The 24108-nt window shown below is 45.5% G+C and overlaps 1 protein-coding gene across 5 annotated transcripts in view; it reads left to right on the top strand.

Moving 5' to 3' along the window:
* The window catches only part of CCDC186 (coiled-coil domain containing 186), a 135348-nt gene that overhangs the window by 72817 nt on the left and 38423 nt on the right, over window positions 1–24108 (top strand). For all 5 annotated transcript variants that reach the window (XM_068258013.1, XM_068258010.1, XM_068258009.1 and 2 more), the window contains exons 4-11: window positions 194–322; window positions 2884–3096; window positions 6746–6865; window positions 9153–9257; window positions 10389–10487; window positions 11253–11339; window positions 12756–12898; window positions 23193–23448. In XM_068258013.1, coding sequence (XP_068114114.1) covers window positions 194–322; window positions 2884–3096; window positions 6746–6865; window positions 9153–9257; window positions 10389–10487; window positions 11253–11339; window positions 12756–12898; window positions 23193–23448 — 1152 coding nt within the window. The remainder of the gene's footprint in view (window positions 1–193; window positions 323–2883; window positions 3097–6745; window positions 6866–9152; window positions 9258–10388; window positions 10488–11252; window positions 11340–12755; window positions 12899–23192; window positions 23449–24108) is intronic.

Below are 24108 nucleotides of genomic sequence, written 5' to 3'. Positions count from 1 at the left end.
TATTTCATAATACTATATTTTTACCTCAGGGTCACTGTAAAAGCATAAGCGTGTTTTGTAGGTAAGCGCTCTGTGTTATCTGGAGTGTCATTGTGTCACTGGATGTTGAGGTACAGGATTGCCCCCTAGTGGACACTTTTGGCTGTACACTCTGTGTCCTAATTGAGTGTCATATTTTTCTCAATTCTTCCAGTTGGAGGGACGGATTGAAGATCTCACAAGAGAAGTTCGAACGACAAAGGAGAAAATGGCAGCTCAAGACGCTGCTGCTAAAAACGCCATCCAGCAGCTTCACAAGGAGATGACCTTCCGGACAGAGCAGGTAACTGGGATCATGGGGTATATTGAACATTTATAGCAGGTTAATTGCATCACATCCTGTACTGGAGCCACTAATTATACAATTGGGATTGTACAATCTTGACAATTCTATATAGTAGAAGGGTACACTGAGCAAATACTGTTTCAATGGATACTTTAGGTAGTCCCTCATATTACGTAGAAGTGGTAAGATTATACAATCTAGATTGTATCATTAGTGGGCACCTAAACATTAATATTATCTGCTGCTTGGAATAGCATTACTGTATGTTCACTTGCCCATTAACGGTACAATTTTTTCATAAAATACAATCTTTCTATACGATTCTAATGATCAAATTGTATAGAAAATTTCCCCTTTATGATGGCAATCGATAAGGAATGATTCTTTGGTTGATTGCTAAATAGGATAAAATCGATCTGAAAGTTGGATTTTATGATCAAATGTGACGAAAGAATGGTTTAGAAAATGTGAACAATCGATTACCTTCCGATTATTTTCGATGTAAAAATCGAATTGAAAGATTGCATTTAGTGAAAAAATATCCTTAACCTCCCCGGCGTTCTATTGAGATCGCCAGGGAGGCTGCGGGAGGGTTTTTTTTTCAATAAAAAAAAAACTATTTCATGCAGCCAACTGAAAGTTGGCTGCATGAAAGCCCACTAGAGGGCGCTCCGGAGGCGTTCTTCCGATCGCCTCCAGCGCCCAGAACAAACAAGGAAGGCCGCAATGAGCAGCCTTCCTTGTTTGGCTTTCCTCGTCGCCATGGCGACGAGCGGAGTGACGTCATGGACGTCAGCCGCCTCCGATCCAGCCCTTAGCGCTGGCCGGAACTGATTGGTCCGGCTGCGCAGGGCTCGGGCGGCTGGGGGGACCCTCTTTCGCCGCTGCTCGCGGCGGATCGCCGCAGAGCGGCGGCGATCAGGCAGCACACGCGGCTGGCAAAGTGCCGGCTGCGTGTGCTGCTTTTTATTTGAAGCAAATCGGCCCAGCAGGGCCTGAGCGGCAGCCTCCGGCGGTGATGGACGAGCTGAGCTCGTCCATACCGCTCAGGAGGTTAATGGGCACCTTGAGGACAAACACATTGAATCCAGCGCAGGAGACTTGGGTGCAGCCGGTGCCACCATAGGCTGTAATAGGAATTACGGCTATAGCAGCGCACAGGGAGTAACTTCAGGCGCCGTCAGAAGATGGAGCTGAAGTTACTTTTAAAACACAGCAATTGCTAGAAGCCGAAGTATTTAATTCCCCACTATCCACGTGTACCTAGAGGGGGGAATAGCATTTAACGTCGTCGGGAACTTGTGCAGCATCAGAATAAAATGTACATTTTTTTTTATAGATATATTTTGATCTTCCTCCCTCCCCCGAGATCTTATCAGTGTGATCCCTCTCATAGGCATAAACTTACAAGAGGGATCCCTTTTTGTTCCTCCCCTGGGGACAGCTCAGTGACAGAGCTGTCCCCCATACAGCCGATGCAGTAGATCGCTGCGCTGTACAAGTGATTACAGACTCCTTTTTTTTTTTTTTTTTTTTTTTTTTTTCTTCCAACCTGCCAGCTGCGATCGCTCCGTAACTAAGGGGGATGCGCGCGCGATCGCCACTAATCTCCGCCCACCACGCTTGATGGCAGTAGGCGGTCGGGAAGGGGATAAACTCTGTCTTGTTGAACCCCCTATTACAGGGGTAGGGAACCTATGGCTCTGGAGCCAGATGTGGCTCTTTTGATGGTTACATTTGACTCACAGGGGTTGATTCATTAAGCTACACTGCTCAAGCAGTGCAGCTTAGTGTGGAAACGCAAGTAAAAATTGCAAAGTAGGCACGCTACTGCTGTAGCATGCACTACTAACTTACTCGCACTACTCCAAAACTAATGGCCGCTACAATTGTTCCACCCTGAATCCTGTCCGGTCCAGTGACTTTGTAGGATGAGATCCCCACACTTTGGCCCATTAGGCTGCCTGTCAATTGCCAGGCAGCCTTTTGGGCAAAAGTGCGGGGATCTCGTCCTACAAAGTGAATCAACCCCCAAGTAAAGCCGAAGAGAAGCTGAAGATGTGTCTGATGCTTCCCCTGCCCGGCGGATCAACTGTATACACATCACCATGGCAACAGAGACAGCCCTCTGCTGCGCATGCGCACTGTCCCAGTTTGAAACATATTGTATGGCTCTCGCAGAAATACATTTTAATATATGTGGCATTTAGGGACGGTTCACATCTAAGAATTGCAAAACGCCGGCGATGGCGGGAGTGACGGAAAAATCACTGGACACTGCGGCGGTTTTGGAGCGATAGCGATTAGCGGTGCTATGCATGCTAATCGCGAACCGCCGGCAAATCGCTACATGTAACACGTTTGCGATTAACGCTAACCACAAACGTGGCAGTGAGATCACTGCCATGTGTTACATGTGGTTTGCCTTGAGCGGGAATCGCGCGATTCCCGCTCAAGTGAGAACGGGCCCTTATGGCTCTCTCAGCCAAAAAGGTTCCTGACCCCTGTCCTATTAGGTTGTATGCCATGTACCTTACTGATGTGTTTTATGTTTATAGGCCAATAAGAGGTGCGAGGAGGCGCGGCAGGAGAAGGAGGCGATGGTCATGAAGTATGTCAGAGGGGAGAAGGAGTCTCTGGACCTGCGGAAGGAGAAGGAGGTCCTGGAGAGGAAATTAAGGGAAGCCAACAAGGAGATAGAGAAACACAATAATAGAATCAAACTGCTAACTCAGGAAAAAGGACGGTTACACCAGCTGTATGAAACCAAGGTAAGCTATGATTGGGGTAGGATGGCCTGCTGTGTGGCTGGGGGACCAGTTCTTCTAGCATTTATTCCATACAGCTTCTGTATCTGTGCTGGAGGGGAGCACACTGGCTAAACCAACAACCAGATTTAAAAAAATAACTACAATGCATTTAATGGGAACCAGAGAGGAATGCTCCGTTAAATTAGAAAAAAGATTTTATACATACCTGGGGCTTCCTCCAGCCTCATTATTATTATTATTATTATTATTATTTAGTATTTATCTAGCGCCGACATGTTACGCAGCGCTGTACAGAGTATATATATATATATATATATATATATATATATATATCACTAACTGTCCCTCAAAGGAGCTCACAATCTAATCCTTACCATTGCCATATGTCTATATTATGTAGTGTAAGTACTGTAATCTAGGGCCAATTTTAGGGGGAGCCAATTAACTTATCTGTATGTTTTTGGAATGTGGGAGGAAACCATAGTGCCCGGAGAAAACCCCCACGCAGACTCGGAGAGAACATACAAACTCTTTGCAGATAGTGCCCTGGCTGGGATTCGAGCCAGGGACCCAGCGCTGCAAGACGAGAGAGCTAACCACTACGCCACCGTGCTGCCCCTGGATCGCTCCCACGCCGCCATCCTCCGCTTCCTGGATCCGCCGGTACCGGGCCCGTCACTTCCGGCGGACGCGGCCAATTGTCCGCATCACAGGGGCTCCCTCCATACCCGTAGGCATGCGGCTGCACAGTAAGCAGCCACACGCGTACCTGTATGGAGGAAGCCCCCTGTGATGCGGAGAATTGGCCGCGTCCTACTGGCCGACTTGCGGCAATGACGGGACCCGGTACCGGCGGATTCTGGCAGCCGAGGACAGCGGCGTGGGAGTGATCCACGCGTATGGGGCTGGAGGAAGCCCCAGGGATGTATAAAAGCTTGTCTTCATCCTCTCTGGTTCCATTTAAGAGTTACAGACTACCCAGCAAGCTCATGGTGAACCAGAACTCTTAGGAGTGTGTAAGGGGCTGAAAGGGACAAAAAAGCCTCCTTACTAAGAACACTATGCAAAACAGAATATTTGCTTTCTTAAAGCAGTAGGATTAGCCATACTATGCCAGGGGAAAAAACATCTATAAGTAGATAAATACTTGATCTACTTACAGTGGGTTGCAAAAGTATTCGGCCCCCTTGAAGTTTTCCACATTTTGTCACATTATTACCACAAACATGCATCAATTTTATTGGAATTCTACATGAAAGACCAATACAAAGTGGTGTACATGTGAGAAGTGGATCGAAAATCATACATCATTCCAAACATTTTTTACAAATAACTGCAAAGTGGGGTGTGCGTAATTATTCGGCCCTTTAAGTCAATACTTTGTAGAACCACCTTTTTCTGCAATTACAGCTGCCAGTCTTTTAGGGTATGTCTCTACCAGCTTTGCACATCTAGAGACTGAAATCCTTGTCCATTCTTCTTTGCAAAACCGCTCCAGCTCAGTCAGATTAGATGGACAGCGTTTGTGAACAGCAGTTTTCAGATCTTGCCACAGATTCTCGATTGGATTTAGATCTGGACTTTAACTGGGCCATTCTAACACTTGGATATGTTTTGCTTTAAACCTTTCCATTGTTGCCCTGGCTTTATGTTTAGGGTCATTGTCCTGCTGGAAGGTGAACCTCCGTTCCGGTCTTAAGTCTTTTGCAGTCTTCTTCAGAGGTTTTCTTCCAAGTTTGCCCTGTATTTGGCTCCATCCATCTTCCTATCAACTCTGACCAAGCTTCCCTGTCCCTGCTGAAGAGATGCACCCCCCGAGCATGATTCTGCCACCACCATATTTGACAGTGGGGATGATGTGTTCAGAGTGATGTGCAGTGTTAGTTTTCTGCCACACATAGCGTTTTGCATTTTGGCCAAAAAGTTCAATTTTGGTCTCATCTGACCAAAGTACCTTCTTCCACATGGTTGCTGTGTCCCTCACATGGCTTGTGGCAAACTGCAAACGGGACTTCTTATGCTTTCTGTTAACAATGCCTTTCTTCTTGCCACTCTTCCATAAAGGCCAACTTTGTACAGTGCATGACTAATAGTTGTCCTATGGACAGAGTCTCCTACCTGAGCTGTAGATCTCTGCAGCTTGTCCAGAGTCACCATGGGCCTCTTGACTGCGCTTTGAGTCCCCAGGGAGAAAAGCGCTATATAAATATTATTGTTATTGTTGTTTCTGATCAGCGCTCTCCTTGTTCGGCCTGTGAGTTTAGGTTTATGGCCTTGTCTTGGTAGGTTTACAGTTGTGCCATACTCCTTTCATTTCTAAATGATCGCTTGAACCGTGCTCCTTGGGATTTTCAAGGCTTTGGAAATCTTTTTGTAGTCTAAGCCTGCTTTACATTTCTCAATAACTTGATCCCTGACCTGTCTTGGACCAGTCTTGTGTGTTCTTTGGACTTCACGGTGTTGTTGCTCCCAATATTCTCTTAGACAACCTCTGAGGCCCTCACAAAGCAGCTGTATTTGTACTGACATTAGATTACACACGGGTGCACTCTATTTAGTCATTAGCACTTATCAGGCAATGTCTATAGGCAACTGACTGCACTCAGATCAAAGGGGGCCGAATAATTATGCACACACCACTTTGCAGTTATTTATTTGTAAAAAAAAAAAATGTTTGGAATCCTGTATGATTTTCGTTATACTTCTCATGTGTACACCACTTTGTATTGATCTTTCATGTGGAATTCCAATAAAATTGATTCATGTTTGTGGCAGTAATATGACAAAATGTGGAAACCGGCAAGGGGGCCGAATACTTTTGCAACCCACTGTACATAAAACATGTATTATACTGTCCATGTTTTGATTTCAGTGAATTTTATATCGTAAATGAAGAGAATTCTGTTCCTGGTGGGAACCATGTCTTTTGCCCACAGTTTGAGGCTAAATACTGATGTAATTTCTTCCCTTAACTTTTTTCTTTTCTCCTCCAATCGCTGAGTCACCTCAGCCTTGCTTGTAAACACAAGTGAGCAGAGGATCATGTTTCAGCTATAATGCTAGACAGGCAAATAAAGGGAAGACGAGGAATATATTATAGATAAAAAGGACCCCCAGCATACAACTGTTTTGCACTGACTAAAGGGCCAGTGCTCCTAAAGTATGTGATAATTCCAAACTCCCAGATAGCTAAACACACCTCCAGAGCCACTGGAATGCAATGAGGGCCAACTAGTCTGAAACAGTCAGTATGCATGTTGGAGTATCGTGGTCACATCATTGCATTCCAGCAGATCTGGAGGTGTGGTTAGCTTACCGGGACTAAAAAAGGATGATTTGCATATTCCAGCAGTGATACATCGTGAGACATCAGAGCTCACACCAACCTGGCAAATTTCTATTTAACAATGCATTTAAATGAAAGTATCCCCCAACTAATAGTTATTTATAAATATCTTTGCTTGCTAAAAAAAAAAAAAAAAACTTTTTCAGGTTCATATTTTTTTACTGCATATTATGCAAAATATATGTAATAATTTGCAATGCGCAGATATTTGAGTACAGCACATGAGCCATGTGAGCGCTTTCCCTGCTCTGTATACATACATACACACACAACTTATACATCCGTTGTCTTGCTTTAATCCAGGAAAATGAGACCAGCCGTCAGAACCGAGACATAGAGAAGCTGAAGGAAGAGGTGAATTCATATGCTATAAAAGTAAAGTGGGCTCAGAACAAGCTGAAGACGGAGCTGGAATCTCACAAAGTGAGTGTCTGATGTTTTGGGGTTGATTTTATTGAAACGTACTTCAAGTGTACCAGAGATGACAAGTGACATGATGAAATAGACATGTGCATATACAGTGGCAGCATACAGACACTTAGGCCCTGTTCACATCTGAAATCGCAAAACGCTAGATGAAATAGACATGTGCATATACAGTGGCAGCATACAGACACTTAGGCCCTGTTCACATCTGAAATCGCAAAACGCTAGCGCATGCATGATTGATTTTACTGTGCTTAGCGCGGTAAGAATCACTGGACACTTCTGCGATTCAGAGCCATTGTGATCAACGCTTTACTAAGCGATGTACCGCGATCGCTCCAGAATCACAGCAAAAATGCTGCAGGTACATCGTTTTGCGATTGGCAATATTAATCGCAAAATGCCCGTGATCGGCGCCAGTTGCGGCAGTCAGAACACTGCCATAGGTTAGAATAGGACTAGCGCTTTGGTGATTAGGGGGAATTACACTAGTGTGAATGGGCCCTTGTGCTGTGCTCCTTTTCTTTTTTTCCGTGCCTGAAAGAGTTTATAATATAACTATGGAATGGGCAGTTTTTCTGCAGTCAGGACCCAGTCGGCTCACTGATAACAAATTACAGCTATAAAACACTTTCCTAAACAGATACCTGGGCTTTTTACTGTGAGGGTAAAAGATAAAATGGTCAATAGTTCATGTATTTTCACTCTGGGACTCTTGAGACACTGCAATTGAGCAGAGGGTGTAAACATTAAATCTGCTTTGTAAATGTTTATACATAAAATAAAACCTTGAGATATCTAAATGAGTCATTTTTAGGAGTAGGAGGACAGATCCAATTTTTCATCCTAGTAGTTTATTCTTATCCCTGGTTCACTTTAAGGGCCCTTTTCCACTAGCAATCGCTAGCGTTCATGCTGAACGCTAGCGATTGCTGAATCGAAAAAGCTAAAAATTTACCGGCGATTTCCCGATGTTTGCGGCCACGATTTTGCTATGCTGTGCACTGCATAGCAAAATCGCGGCAAAAGTCGCTCCGCGGCGCGATCGCGATCAAGTAAAAAACGAATCGCGGTAGTGGAAATTACCTACCGCGATTCCTATGTTAAAAAGCAAACCGTAGCGATTTTAAAATCACTAGCGGTTTGCGGTTTTGCGATTAAGCAGTCGCAAACGCCCTAGTGGAAAAGGGCCCTAAAGAGGCACTGTAGTGACATATAGTAGAATGCAGTAAATTATTTAAGATACATACACACATACATACATACATACATACATACATACATACATACATACATACATACATACATACATACATACATACATACATAGAATATACAATAAATGCCCTGCCCCCAGGGCCGGTCCAAGCAAGAAGAAGTAGCGTCCTGCCCCCAGGAGCGGTCCAAGACTTGCTGCCGAGCTGGAGGGGGTAGCGGGCAGGAAGGGGGTATTGGGCACAGCGGTGGGGAGGCCTCATTCACATTGGGTATGTTGAGAAACGTGTAAAAGCGCATGATTAAAACCGCATGCATTTGTGCGCGTTTCAGTGTGCCCTTTTTTTAAAGGTAAGGTTCAGGGAGGGGATTAAAAAAATAAAAATAAATTTCCACTTACCTGGGGCTTCCTCCAGCCCGTGGCAGGCAGGAGGTGCCCTCGCCTCGCAACATGCGCAGTAGTTCTGCGCATGCGCAGTACAGCCCGGCGGACGTCCGATGACGTCAGCGCGCCGGCGTGGGACGCAGAAGTCCCAGGAAATGGAGCGCAGAAGAGCCCGGCATGGCCAGGTCGGGTCGGGCACCGGAGACCACCGGGAGCCTGCGGAGCGGCGGCGAGGGCACCTCCTGCCTGCCACGGGCTGGAGGAAGCCCCAGGTAAGTGGAAATTAATTTTTATTTTTTTAATCCCCTCTCTGAACCTACCCTTTAAGCATGTTTTGCTTATTGTAGCAGTCGCAGTTGTCAAGAATTGGGGTAAACAATGCATGCGCTTCTATGCGCTAAAAAAGCGCACCCATTCACTTACATTGATGTGCATTTGACAGCTCAACTCACAGAAATGCGTGCAACACTACGTTTTTGTAACGCAGCTCAGTGCAGCGCATAGATGTGAACCAGGCACGTTTAATTACATGGGAAAATCAATACCTTGCTGAACGCACAGGGCAATGCGCTGTGAAGAGCGCACAGAAATGGTCCTGATGTGAACGAGATCTTTTAATGCCCCATTGCTTGTTGCTGAATTCCGAGGATAATTTTGATTGTGATTATGTTCTCATTTTTACAGGAAACCAAAGAAAAACTGCAAAATACAACCGCCAAACTGAACCAAGCGAAGGAAGAGTCCGATCAAATCCGGAAGAATTGCCAGGAGATGATTAAAACGTATCAGGTGGGACAAGTCTCTGTCTCTGCTACCTCCCTATCATCTGAGCCTGTGTATGCCTGCTGCAAGCTCTGCCATGGTGATAGAGAAATCTCCCCCCAACCCCCAGGACTCACCCCCTATCCTGTCCTCTATTTATACTAGCTTTGGCAATCCCTGTATCTATCTTGGTCATGCCAATAAAGCTATTTTTATCGGTGCACTGCGCCTGCGCAGCCCTTGTCACACGCATCTTCATACGCTTTTACGTTAGTGAACGCATCCTGTGCATGTGCAGTAAGAGGTTCTCTTTAGTTAATTTTCCCTTTAAGTCACAAACCTGCAAAAAGCATGCAGCCAGTGGAGTCACACCAGAGTCTCGGCATCTGACCAGCATGCTCATTCTGGGCCAGTGACTTAGTCACTATATTTGCACATAGTAAATCATTCGGGATACCAACCTTTTACGGTAATTTCCAGGTTTCAGCATCAGAAATACTTCCTATATCTATATATTGCTGTATATTGGTGTCCCGGAGGTTATCTGTGTTAAAGCTTACCTGACCTGAGGGACATATGAATGCTGACATATTTTTTCCTTTTAAACAATGCAGAGTGCATGGCTGTCCTGCTGATTCTCCTATACTTTTAGCCATAGCTGCAGAACAAGCATGCAGATCATGTAAGATGTTTGATGTAAGTCTGACTGCATTTGAGGCACACTTGTTTCAGGTGTGGGATTCAGACACTACTGATGGATGGGAGATCAGCAGACTGCCAGGCAACTGGTATTGTTTAGCAGGAAATATGGTAGCCTCCATATTCCTCTCACTTTCTGGTGGGCTTCAAGTATTACTGAACTGCTGTATTGTAGACAGACCTTTGACTTTATTCCAGCAGTCGTTCGCCAACAGTTCCAATATAGGCTAATTACAAGTCATCTGCGGTCATTTTTCCCCTTATTCCAGGCATTTCTGAACATTTTTCTTCACTTTTTAAGTGAGAAAGTGACTTAAAACTCTTCGCACACAGGCCTTTTTTTCTTTGGATCCTGAGAATTTTCAGGTCTTTTCAGATCAGTCATAATGAGGTCATGTTTCCTTTCCCCTGGTTGATGTAAATAAATATCATGTTGTTTTTTTTTTCCTCTCTCCTCAGGAATCGGAGGAAATAAAGTCCAATGAGCTGGACGCCAAACTACGAGTGACAAAAGTAGAGCTAGAGAAGCAGATGCAGGAGAAGAGCAACCACCTGGAGGTAATCGGACTACACATGTCTGCTGACTGTCTCCCCTTTTGCCCTGATATGTAGAAGCAGATCTATAAAGAGGAAGTAAAGAGGCCCTGTGCCCGCCAGCCTTCTCAGTCATGGTCTGCCTGTTGATCACATTAACTTGATGATCACAAACTTAATCAAAGAAGTGCTTTGGGAAAACGCTGTATTCAATTTCTATGCTGTAAAAAGGGGTTCAAAGCACTTTTGGGTAGCTGTTTCAGTCTATATACCCTTGTGGGAGATTTTTCCCTCAATCTGGTTTAACAGGAAATGGGTAAATCTCTCCCTCAGAGGTTCAGACAAAAACAAATTTTTACTTTTTAAAGAGAAGAGTTAGAAGCACCGACAAGTCTTTATTGCTTTTCCCTCATTTCCTGGATCAACTGTGATATGTGGGCTGCTTATGTGGCCTTTGATGCATATAGATGTCACCATCTTTTCCATGGAGTACCCACGCAGTGCCACATTTTAATTATTCCGACATGTGCGTGTGCCTGCCGCAATTCATGCCTGAAGATGTAGTCCATGGATGTGAGAATATTTTTATACTTGCATGTACAGACTACATCTCCCGTCATGCATTGCAGCGTGCTTGCACACACAACACTGCTGGGAAAATTCAAATTTGTCAGCTGCGGTCGATCTGTGGAAAAGATGGCAGATCCCATATGAACCGGGGTAGCTCTGTGTGCTGCTGCCCTATGTTTTGCTATCCCTGATTATGACGTAATGTACACTCTCTTTTAGTTTCACCATGCTAAAATCAAGGAACTGGATGACTTGAAAAGGACGTTCACCGAAGGCATGGATGAGCTGCGGACATTACGGACCAAGGTATTAATAAATGCAGGGCTGTGTGGATTTGGTACAAAAATCATCCGACTCCTCAGTTTATTGAAGCCTCCGACTCCAGGTACCCAAAATTACTCAGATTCTTCGACTCAGACTCCACAGCCCTGAATAAATACCCTTATGTATTTTACGTAGCTGTCTGTCTGATATAAAAGCCCAGAGGAAGTTGCTGATCAGTAATATAAATGTATTGTATTATAGATTTTGGGGGTATTCAGGGAGAATACCATAGGCCAGTTTACATGGAGCTGATTGGTAGATTCCTGCTCTGCTTCCGGCCCTCTGACATGTTGTCTGGGGTTCTGCATGGCTGCTGTGTGTGACCATAGCATTACTTAAAGGGAACCTAAACTGAGGAGGATATAGATTTTTCCTTTTAAAAGAATACCAGTTGCCTGACTCTCCTGATGATCCTGTGTCTCTAATACTTTCAGCCACAGCCCTTCAACAAGCATGCAGATCATGTGCTCTGACTGAAGTCAGACTGGCTTAGCTGCATGCTTGTTTCAGGTGTGCGAGTCAGCCTCTACTGCACCTAAAGAGATCAGCAGGGCTGCCAGGCAACTGGTATTGTTTAAAAGGAAAAATCCATATCCCTCTCAGTTTAGGTTCCCTTTAAAGCCGCTAACCCTATACTGCAGTTTCTCATTAACACACTATAGTCAAAGTACTCCCACATTACTTACACCAGCTCTGGTTAAAGGTTATTTACGTATTTCACACATAGAAGGTGCAAATAGTATAATCGTCCTAGGGAAGATTCTAGAGGTCACAAATCATATAGAGGACAGTTTGTCAACTAGGTTCTGCCATCTTCTGGTATTATTAATGAGAGATGACACTGACTGGTTTAGAATCCAACGACCCCTCTCACCCTGGCCATTGCTGCTTCAGTCGCCTCCATTCAGGTCGGAGGTTCCGGGTCATCACCACCAGGACTACAAGGCACAGGAACTATTTATTATTTCCTCCTCCCCCCCTCCCCCCTCCCTCTGCCATCAACCTCCTGAACTCGACCCACGTGCCACCCCCACCCTTCCTCTCTCAGCTTCACAGACTTGACCCTGTCAGACACTCTGCATGAGATTGCAACTGTATTGTACCTCCACTGGCTACTCTCGAGTGCAGGCTACACAGACTGTTATCATTATCTTGTATTCTTCTGTAATAAGTATTCTGCTCTATGGTTTTTGAATATTGCACTATTGCTGTACTTTGTAGACGCTGAGCTTTGTATGTGCCAAACCCAATTCCGAGCATGACCCTGTCATGCTTGGCGAAATAAATGATTCTGATTTCTAGCATAAAAAAAAGTTGTTGTTTTTTATTTTAGAGACTGGTTGAACCACAGGATGGCTCTTCTCACCTGCTAACTGTCACTTGTCCCTCGTCACTCAGGTGAAGTGTCTGGAAGCGGAGCGGCTCAGGACGGAGGAAGAGTTATCCAAATACAAAGAGCTGATTAACAGGCAGAAGGCTGAGATCCAGAATCTGCAGGACAGAGTGAAGGTGGTGGACCAGCAGGAAGAGCAGCACAGGAGGTACTCCATCCACACTTTATACCCCGCTGTTAAAAAACAACAACAAAAAAACAGCCCCTGGGGGGTATTTACCTGGATACTAGTGAGGCTTCCCTGGTCCTCTCCAGGATCCAGGGCTGGCAGCCCCTGAAGAATCAGCTGACAAGCTTGTTGGCTGTGGCGCAGGCACAGTAGCGACTGCAATATTTACATACTGCTCCTGCGCAGGTGCAGTAGCGGTTTTCCGATGGGCTCCGGCATAAATATCCAAGCCCGATTTGGTCCGCTCTACTGTACAGGAGCGAGTCATCTGTGCCTGCACAGTACAGCGGCCCATTGGAAAAATACCACAGCGCCTGCACATGAGCACGGAAGGTAAATATTTACATGGCCGCTATTCGGGGGCTGCCGCGCTGGGATCCCTGAGGCTGAAGAGGATGAGGGAAACCTCATTAGAGTCTAGAGGCTTCCCCTCCTGAGGTAAGTAACCCTCAAGGGCTTGGTTTTGTTTTTTTACAGATTCTCTTGTGATGAAAATATTTTTGAAATGCCTTCATGTTGAAGGAGATTGTGTTTGATCACATGACTGCAGCTACTTCTGGTGATTTGTAGTTCTGCACCGCATGGGTAGGCTGCATTGTCTTAATAAGTGAGGAGGAGTGAAAAGGCACTGAGGGCTGTTGAGATCTATAGCGGTTGGCACAGCAGCAGGGGAAAAGGTGAAAAGTTTTGAAGACACGACCTACTAGTCTACGTTAGGGATGAAAAGGCCAGGATGTCCTGCAGTGTGCAGGAGGTGAAAGCGAGATACGTGCGGGTTAACTCACCTAGCCACTGCCTGCGTTCCCGATGCTTTCTATACTGCGTTGCATCTCCTTTCACTTCTGACTCCAGTGATGAAGTTCCAGCTCAGAAGGTGGAACTTCCAGCTCAGAAGGATGGCACTAGTGGTGTCTGCCTCTGTTTCTTCTAAATTAAGAGAGCTCTAAGTTCATGACCTGTGGGGTCTGAATGATTGATTTATATTCCCTACATCCCAATTATGAATTGGTATAGTTCATAATTGGGATGTAGGGAATATATATATATATATATGTATGTATATATATGTATATGTGTATATATATGTATATGTGTATGTATATATATATATATATATATATATATATATATATATATATTATTGTGTGTGAACAAGCAATGGTTAAAGTTTATTAGCTATTAGTATTGTGTGAATTCGGAACCACGTGGTTTGATTCCTGAACAGCTGCATTCAGCACCGGACTGCAGGATGGGGTGCGTTTCAATTAGTTCTGAACTAAATGGGACGCACCCAGTCCTGCTGTCCGATGCTGAAAATATGCCGATTGCAGCGGTTAGGGTTCCGAACCATGTGGGCCCGAATTTAAGCAACACTACTATTCCCTATTGACTTCTGCACAGAACCCTCACTAAGGCCTTTTTTCCACGAGCATTTCTTTGGCAGTGAAAAGCCTCTTACAACTGCTCACTGCTGCCTGGTTACTGCTTGCTGAGCACACAGCTCAACTACACATGGAAATGGACCCTAAAGTTAATCTCAACTCTTGTTACACTCAGTAATTTGCCTTAAAGTGAATGGGAATAAAAATAAAAATAAATCAGGCAGATACTTAAAAGAGAACCCGAGGTGGGTTTTACAAATCCTATTAGCACACAGAGGCTGGGTCTGCATATAAAGCCCAGCCTCTGTTGCTATATTATCTCTCCCGAGCACCCCCCCCCTCCCCCCCTGCGCTCTGCTGTGCCCCCCAAAGTAAACCGCCGTGCTAGCGACACAGGCTGTTTACATGGCCACTGTCACTCTCCGCCACTCCCCCGCCTCCTCTATGTCGCCGCTTCCCACCTGCGTCCCTTCCCTCCAATCAACGGGGAGGGAAGGGACGCGGGGAGCGGCGACATAGAAGAGGCGGGGGAGCGGCGGAGAGTGACAGTGTACATGTAAACAGCCTGCTGGCGACACACTGCATGTCGCTAGCACAGCAGTTTACTTTGGGGGGCACAGCAGAGCGCAGGGGGGGCCTTGGGGGAGATAACATAGCAACAGAGGCTGGGCATTATATGCAGAACCAGCCTCTGTGTGCTAATATGATTTGTAAAACCCACCTCGGGTTCTCTTTAAGGGGAGAGGGAAGGGTTTGGGTCCTATAGCCTTCCCGCTCCTTTCACAGTCCCTGCGGTCCAACGCTGGCTCCCGGTAGCAGTATTCTACCAATTTGGTGAAATACTGCTCTATCTGCTGCCAAAGCAGGTTTTGGAAGCCACTCCACACTGCGCCTGTGCGAGCACGCTCTCTCTTGCGCTCATACAGGCGTTCATACAGGCGCTCATACAGAGCCGCCCGTCTGCGGGAGCACGCAGGCTCCTGAAAACTTCCGAAGTCCCCCGTGGCAGGGGATTTAAACAAGGCAGCTGCCGCTTAAATGAGGGGACCAAGAGCGGGAAGGCTCTATAGAGGACCCAGCGCCTTCTCTCTCCTTAGATAAGTATCTGGCTGATTTATTGACTTTCATGGAATGCTTGTTATGGAATAAGTTGTACTTTAAATGGAGATAATTATATGCTAATTTACCAACTATAACAAGTATGAATTTCAGTGGTAGACCATTGATTTATTTACACATATTTTTACTCATGAAAGCATTTTACAGTGCAACTGTCCCTTTTCTATTTAAAGCACCTGAAGTGAGAGAGAGGAATATGGAGGCCGACATACAGTGGGTTGCAAAAGTATTCGGCCCCCTTGAAGTTTTCCACATTTTGTCATATTACTGCCACAAACATGAATCAATTTTATTGTAATTCCACATGAAAGACCAACACAAAGTGGTGTATACATAAGAAGTGGAACGAAAATCATACATGATTCCAAACATTTTTTACAAATAAATAACTGCAAAGTGGTGTGTGCATAATTATTCGGCCCCCTTTGATCTGAGTGCAGTCAGTTGCCTATAGACATTGCCTGATGAGTGCTAATGACTAAATAGAGTGCACCTGTGTGTAATCTAATGTCAGTACAAATACAGCTGCTCTGTGAGGGCCTCAGAGGTTGTCTAAGAGAATATTGGGAGCAACAACCCCGTGAAGTCCAAAGATCACACAAGACAGGTCAGGGATCAAGTTATTGAGAAATTTAAAGCAGGCTTAGGCTACAAAAAGATTTCCAAAGCCTTGAACATCCCACGGAGCACTGTTCAAGCGATCATTCAGAAATGGAAGGAGTATGGCACAACTGTAAACCTACCAAGACAAGGCCATCCACCTAAACTCTCAGGCCGAACAACGAGAGTGCTGATCAGAAATGCAGTCAAGAGGCCCATGGTGACTCTGGACGAGCTGCAGAGATCTACAGCTCAGGTGGGAGACTCTGTCCATAGGACAACTATAAGTCATGCACTATACAAAGTTGGCCTTTATGGAAGAGTGGCAAGAAGAAAGGCATTGTTAACAGAAAGCATAAGAAGTCCCGTTTGCAGTTTGCCACAAGCCATGTGGGGGACACAGCAACCATGTGGTAGAAGGTGCTCTGGTCAGATGAGACCAAAATGGAACTTTTTGGCCAAAATGCAAAACGCTATGTGTGGCGGAAAACTAACACTGCACATCACTCAGAACACACCATCCCCACTGTCAAATATGGTGGTGGCAGCATCATGCTCTGGGGGTGCTTCTCTTCAGCAGGGACAGGGAAGCTGGTCAGAGTTGATGGGAAGATGGATGGAGCCTAATACTGGGCAATTTTGGAAGAAACACCTCTTGGAGTCTGCAAAAGACTTGAGACTGGGGCGGAGGTTCACCTTCAAGCAGGACAATGACCCTAAACATAAAGCCAGGGCAACAATAGAATGGTTTAAAGCAAAACATATCTATGTGTTAGAATGGCCCAGTCAAAGTCCAGATCTAAATCCAATCGAGAATCTGTGGCAAGATATGAAAACTGCTGTTCACAAGCGCTGTCCATCTAATCTGACTGAGCTGGAGCTGTTTTGCAAAGAAGAATGGGCAAGGATTTCAGTCTCTAGATGTGCAAAGCTGGTAGAGACATACCCTAAAAGACTTTCAGCTGTAATTGCAGCAAAAGGTGATTCTACAAAGTATTGACTCAGGGGGCCGAATAGTTACGCACACCCCACCTTGCAGTTATTTAGTTATAAAAAATGTTTGGAAAACTTCAAGGGGGCCGAATACTTTTGCAACCCACTGTATTTATTGTTGTTTTAAAGAATGTTAACTGCATACAGAGGCTGGATCTGCCTATACAGCCCAGCCTCTGTTGCTATCCCAAACCCCCCTAATGTCCCCCTGCACTCTGCAATCCCTCATAAATCACAGCCGTGCTGTGAGGCTGTATTTACATCTGTAGTGTCAGTCTCAGCTGCTCCCCCGCCTCCTGCATAGCTCCGGTCCCTGCCCCCGTCCCTTCCCTCCAATCAGCAGGGAGGGAAGGGATGCAGGCGGGGACTGGAGTTCTGCAGGAGGCGGGGAGAGCAGCAGACTGACACTATAGAGATAAACACAGCCAGCTCTGACAAGCTGTTTGTCAGCAGCGTGGCTGTGATTTATGAGGGATTGCAGAGTGCAGGGGGACTTTAGGGAGGTTTGGGATAGCAACAGAGGCTGGGCTGTATAGGCAGATCCAGCCTCTGTATGCAGATAATATTCTTCAAATCCACCTCGGGTTCTCTTTAAACAATACCAGTTGCCTGGCTAACCTGATGATCCTCTACCTCTAATACTTTTAGCCATAGACCCTGAACAAGCATGCAAATCAGATGCTTCATTGTGTGATTCAGGCACTACTGATGCTGGAAACATCAGCAGGGCTGCCAGGCAATTGATATTGTTTAAAAGGAAATAAATATGGCAGCCTCCATATACCTCTCACTGCAGGTAAACAAGGTCACAACCTTCATACATACGGTTATACTTTAATGGAGTAGTGACAGAGGAGATTTTGCATCTGGCACTGCTGTATGCTTGTATTTATTGTAGTAGAATTGCATATAACATTACAGGCTGGAATTAAGCAAAACATCAGACCTACCATACATTTCAGTGAGGGGGAAGTGCAGTGGATGCTGGGCAATGAACGGGGAGCCTTGTAAAGTATACCACACTTTAAAGGCCTACTTTTTTTGAGCCAGTGCAAATCTACACAGGGTTAATGTTGCTCAGTTACAATCTAAGCACAATATTCCTTGAGCAAATTTATACAGTAGGTTCAGTTCATGGTTAACAAAGAGCTGAACTCTTGCACAGGAGAGGAGAACAGAGAAATCCACCTGTGTCCACCCTATGTGTGTTTATAGAGAACAGCCCGTCTACCCCCCCCCCCCCCCTTCTCAGCAAGTAATGAGCAAGTGTAATTTGAGCTCCCAGCTGTCTGCCACATTATGCAAATACTGGAGGTTCACCCTTTCTGTGCTCCCAGAAAACCAGGAAGTAACCACACTACAGCATCTCTGTAGGAGCTCTATAAGTTGTAACAAGGAAATGTTTTTTTTTTTGTTTTGTTTTTTTGTAAAGTTTGTTATGCAGTTGCTTATCCTTTAGAGCACAGAGAATGTTATGAGTTTAGGTTCTCTTTAAAGAGGAACTGTAGTGAAAACTACATAATAAATGAAATTGCTTATGTCACTACAGCACCTCTGTAATATGTGTCACAATAAATTCCTGCAGTTTCAGTGTCCTATGACATTTGGTCTGCTGCGCTGTAATTAGCGCTACAGACCTGCTGAATACACCAGGGTGTCGGAACGGCCAGTGTGTCTGTCTGCCACCTCCTCTGTGATTTTCTGTCTCCTGAGTGTTGGCTGTAATTAGCCGTGTGATGGGGTTAATTGGCGGTGCTAATCTCTGTGTCATGTGGTTACACAGTCACAGCTCCCAAGCTTTCATCTACAAAAGATTTTCTACAAAGTGCTTCTGACCGCCAGGAATAATGAACACTAATTGGATTTCCTGTGGGTAGATGGGGCACTAATTGGTAGCTTTGTGTCTTCAGCCTGCTCTCCTGCAACTCCTGTTCACTTATGTCTGATCATTAGAGTTCTTTATCCTCTCAGTACTTGCATGATCTGCGCCAGGCACAGGTGGCAGTCTTATGTATGGCTTCTCATGATACACAGACATTTCACAGCCCCTGTGCACCTCCCTGACCTGGGTGACTTCAGAAGTGATGTGACCCCTTCTGCTACGTTCCTGCTCCTCTGACAGATCCTGTTAAAGTAGACCTGAACTCTTGCACAGGACAGAAGGAAAACAGAGAGATGCACAATAATGGACACAAATCTCCTAACCAATCAGATCAGATTAATGAAATTGATCCAAATTGTATAGTTAGCAGCCACCTTTAGCTTCGTCTGGTAGAACAGAGATGTTGCGCATTGGAGCAGCAGTAGACTGCTGAAGTTAGATTTCTATATCCAGATGTAAAGGTGCGTACACACGCACTACTATAGAGAACAACGGGTCCGTCAGACCCTTTCGCTGGGCGGGCGTTCTCCCGACAGTAGTGCATGTGTACAGTTGTCAGACAGACTGATAAGGCTCAGCGGATCGTTCAGAAACAGCCTTATCAGTCTGTTGCAAGAGGATCGTATTGAGCCCTTGTGCAAACTGATAACCAAATTGAATTAGGTGTGTAAGTACAGGTCCGTACACACGTCGGACTGGAGGCAACAACGGGTCCATCGTCACCTCCCGCTGGGTGGGCGTTCCAACGACAGTCCGGCGTGTGTACGCACTATCCTCTGAGCGATCCGCCCGACGGATCGCTCAGAAACTGCCGTATCAGTCCGCCGACAGTGCGTACACACGCCAGACTGTCGTTGGAACTCCCACCCAGTGGGAGGTGACGACGGACCTCCAGTCCGGCGTGTGTACGGACCTTACAGGTATACTTTCATGCAAAAGTGACAGCAGACTCCCAGAGAATATTTCTCTTGATTTACACACCCTGAATTGAGATAGTACCTTTAGCAAACAAGTCAAGTATTTCAACTGATGTAAAGAGATGTACCGTATATACTCGCATACAAGCCGAATTTTTGACCCCCAAAAAGGGGGCCAAAAGTTGGGGGTTCGGCTTGTATGCGAATCATGGTGGTCCGCGGGTCCCCCCCTCCGCTGGTCCGCGGGTCCCCCGCTCCCCCCATGGCCGCCGCCGCTGCTATTACCTGTCCGCATCTTCTATTTCAGTCTCCGTGCTTGTAAACATTCAGAGCAGCGCGCCCGGCGCTGCTACTGTGACGAGGCAGGAAAGAGCACGGCTTCCTGTTACTATGGGAACCGCTCTTTCTTGGCTCGCCGCTCGTCACAGTAGCAGCGCCGGGCGCGCTGCTCTGAATGTTTACAAGAACGGAGACTGAAATAGAAGATGCAGCCAGGTAATAGCGGCTGCGGCCATGGGGAGCGGGGACTGTACTGGCTAAACTGGGGCACTTAACTAGCTTTACTGAGCGCTATACTAGCTAAACTGGGGCGCTATACTAGCTATACTGAGCACTATACTAGCTAAACTGGGGCACTATACTAGCTAAACTGGGGCACTATACTAGCTATACTGAGAACTATACTAGCTATACTGAGCACTATACTAGCTAAACTGGGGCACTATACTAGCTATACTGAGCACTATACTAGCTAAACTGGGGCACTATACTAGCTATACTGAGCACTATACTAGCTAAACTGGGGCTCTATCCTAGCTATACTGAGCACTATACTAGCTAAACTGGGGCACTATACTAGCTATACTGAGCACTATACTAGCTAAACTGGGGCACTATACTAGCTATACTGAGCACTATACTAGCTATACTGGGGCACTATACTAGCTATACTGAGCACTATACTAGCTATACTGGGGCACTATACTGAGCACTATACTAGCTATACTGGGGCACTTTACTAGCTATACTGAGCACTATACTAGCTATACTGAGCACTATACTAGCTAAACTGGGGCACTATACTAGCTATACTGAGCACTATACTAGCTATACTGAGCACTATACTAGCTATACTGAGCACTATACTAGCTATACTGAGCACTATACTAGCTATACTGAGCACTATACTAGCTATACTGAGCACTATACTAGCTATACTGAGCACTATACTAGCTATACTGAGCACTATACTAGCTATACTGAGCACTATACTGAGCACTATACTAGCTAAACTGGGGCACTTTACTAGCTATCCTGAGCACTATACTAGCTGTACTGGGCACTATACTAGCTAAACTGGGGCACTTTACTAGCTATACTGAGCACTATACTAGCTATACTGAGCACTATACTAGCTATACTGGGGCACTACCTACCCATACTGGACACTTTACTAGCTATACTGGGACACACTCGGGGAATAAGGCGGCCAGCATTTCCTACCCCCGGCTTATATGGGGGTCAATCATTTTCCCCTGGTTTTTCAGGGAAAAGTTGGGGGGTCGGCTTATATGCGAGTATATACGGTAAATGTAAGCATCCTTAAAGAGGAGCTGTCAGCCATATTATCTCAGAACAACAAAAAAAACACATATACAAGTAGATAAATACTTACTCTACTTACATATGTATTGCACTGTCCACAGGTTTGATTTGAGTGATTTATCTACAGTAAAAAAAAAAAAAGAAAAAGAGAGAAAATCCTTCTTGGCACTTCACATTTTAAGTGTGGCTATTTTAAAGCCAATCCTGATGTCATTTCCTCCCTTACTCTCCTCTGCCTGATTGTGTATGTCTCCTCTATACAAAGTGAATTGTCTCAGCATGAGAAATACTGGCCAAACAGAGAGGAACAGAGGTGTGGGAGGGGAAAGCAGGAGGGAAAGAGGCTTCAGCCAATCAGGCTGCATTAGCGAAGTCTGAGGGGGAAGTATAGAAACAAAAAAGGACAACCCAGCATGCCCTGCAACTTCCTTTTTTGCATACCAAATTTTGTGTGTACCAAATAAGTCAGGTAAACTGGGGAATGATAATTTATCGACAAGAAAAGTAATATTGATTTTAACTTTTGGATTACCTGGTTAGCATCCTTATTACTTGTTTACCAGATAGAAATAAAGAATAGATTTTTTTCATTTTATGTCCGACAGGTACAATTTAAAGAACAACTGAAGTGAGAGGGATATGAAGGCTGCCATATTTATTCCCTTATAAGTAATACCAGTTGCCTGGCTATCCTGTTGATATTCTGCCTCTAATTGTTTTAGCCATGGATCGGGTACAAGCATGCAGTAGATCAGGTGTTTCTGATATTGTCACATCTGACAAGACTAGCTGCATGCTTGTTTCTGGTGTGATTCGGACACTACTGCAGCCAAATAGATCAGCAGGAGGCCAGGCATCTGGTATTGTTTAGAGAGAACCCAAGGTGGATCTTCGGGGGCAGAGGGGACACAGAGGCATGTTCTCTGCCTCCTGACATGCCTCTGTGTCCCCACACCGCCGCTCTCTGCCCACTCACCACCGCGCTATAGCCCCCCCCCCCCCCCCCCCCAGGAGATTAGCGACAATATTTGTTGCTATCTCGGAGGTAAAAAGTGAGAAGAGCAATTCCCTGCTTAAAACGCCTGCCAGGGGTGTTCCTACAGGGTTTCCAGAGCTGCCATTGGGCAGCTCTCTCTCCTTGGCCACGCCTCCGCCTCCCTGCATGCTATGAAAGACACACAGTCTCTCTGTGCAGCATGATTACCTATAGGTCCCGCAAGTGAAAGTGGGCCAGTGCGGCCCACAAGAGTGGTGGGGAGAGGCGTTTTTTATGGCTACCTGATCCTCTCAGCCCTGCGATCAGGTAGCCTACTTTTTTTTTTTTTTCCTTTGAGCCCATCTCGGACTCTCTTTAATAGTAAATAAATATGGCAGCCTCCATATCCCTCTCACTTCAGGGGTCCTTTAAGAGCCCAAGGATTTGACAATTCGAGTGTGTTGTATATCACATACTGGTATGTTCTGCACATGGGTACTAGAATGTATTGTAGGCCTGTTTCAGATTTTTTTTAAAGCACGAGAAATGTCTTTGTCAATCAGTATACCGCTCAGGCTAAGAAAAGTTCTCCAGGCTATAAGAAAATCCCCAGTTCACATTCCTGATCCCCCTGATTAGATTGTTTAAAGCTTTGAAAAAAGACACTTTAAAATTGTTTTGAATATGTTAATGACATCATCATTCTGTTCCTGACGGCGCTCTCCTAGCAGCACTATACACCACTGGAGCAGACTGACACTATTCTACTCACAAGGTTTGTCTCTCACCCGCCCTTTAGGGACAGACAGGAGATTGAGAGTCTACAGGAAGAACTGAGCAGCCTGAATTCTCTCATCTCGGACCTGCAGCGGGATATCGAGGGCAGCCGGACGAGGGAGTCGGAGCTCCTCGGATTTACAGAGAAGCTGACCAGTAAGAACGCCCAGATCCAGTCTGAAAATAACTCGCTGCAGGCTCAGCTGGACAGAGTGACGTGCAGCGAGAGTGAGCTACGGGGCCAACTAGAGCAATGCCAACGCGCCAACACTGAGCTGGTAGGTGGAGCTACTTGGCTTGCTACCCAATAAATCGTAGACATTATCTTTAAACAATAATGCCAGTCTCCCAGACAAGGGTTGACTGTAATACAGCCAGCTCAAAGTTTGGGCAGCACGGTGACACATTGATCGGCACGCTTGCCTAGCACCACTGGGCCCCTGGTTTGAATCACAGCCAGGGCACTTTCTGTACAGTTTGTATGTTCTCCCTGTGTTTATGTGGGATTCCTCCAGACGCTCCGGTTTCCTCCCACACCCCAAAAACATTCATATGTTTAATTGGCTTTCTCCCCAAAAAATGGTCTCTTGAGTACGATACATACACTACACGATACATACATAGACATATGACTATGGTAGGGATTAGATTATCCCCTCTGAGGGACAGTTTAGTGACAATACAATATTCTCTGTACAGCACTGAGGAAGATGACAGCGCTATATAAATAATTGCCACCAAATTGTAGGATATAAAAGTTACTCAAAAGTGCATGAAAGGGAACCTAAAGTGAGAGGTATATGAAGGCTGCCATATTTATTTGCTTATAAGCAACGCCAGTTAAGGGGGAGCCCTGCTGTTCTCTTTGGCTGCAGTAGTGTCTGACACACATCTGAAACAGGCATGCAGCTAATCTTTTCAGATTCTTGTTTATAAAA

The sequence above is a fragment of the Hyperolius riggenbachi genome, chromosome 10, assembly GCF_040937935.1.
Source record: "Hyperolius riggenbachi isolate aHypRig1 chromosome 10, aHypRig1.pri, whole genome shotgun sequence".
Classification (NCBI taxonomy): Eukaryota; Metazoa; Chordata; class Amphibia; order Anura; family Hyperoliidae; genus Hyperolius; species Hyperolius riggenbachi.
Note: the sequence above shows the minus strand (reverse complement) of the source record. Positions and strands in the feature narration are given on the sequence as shown.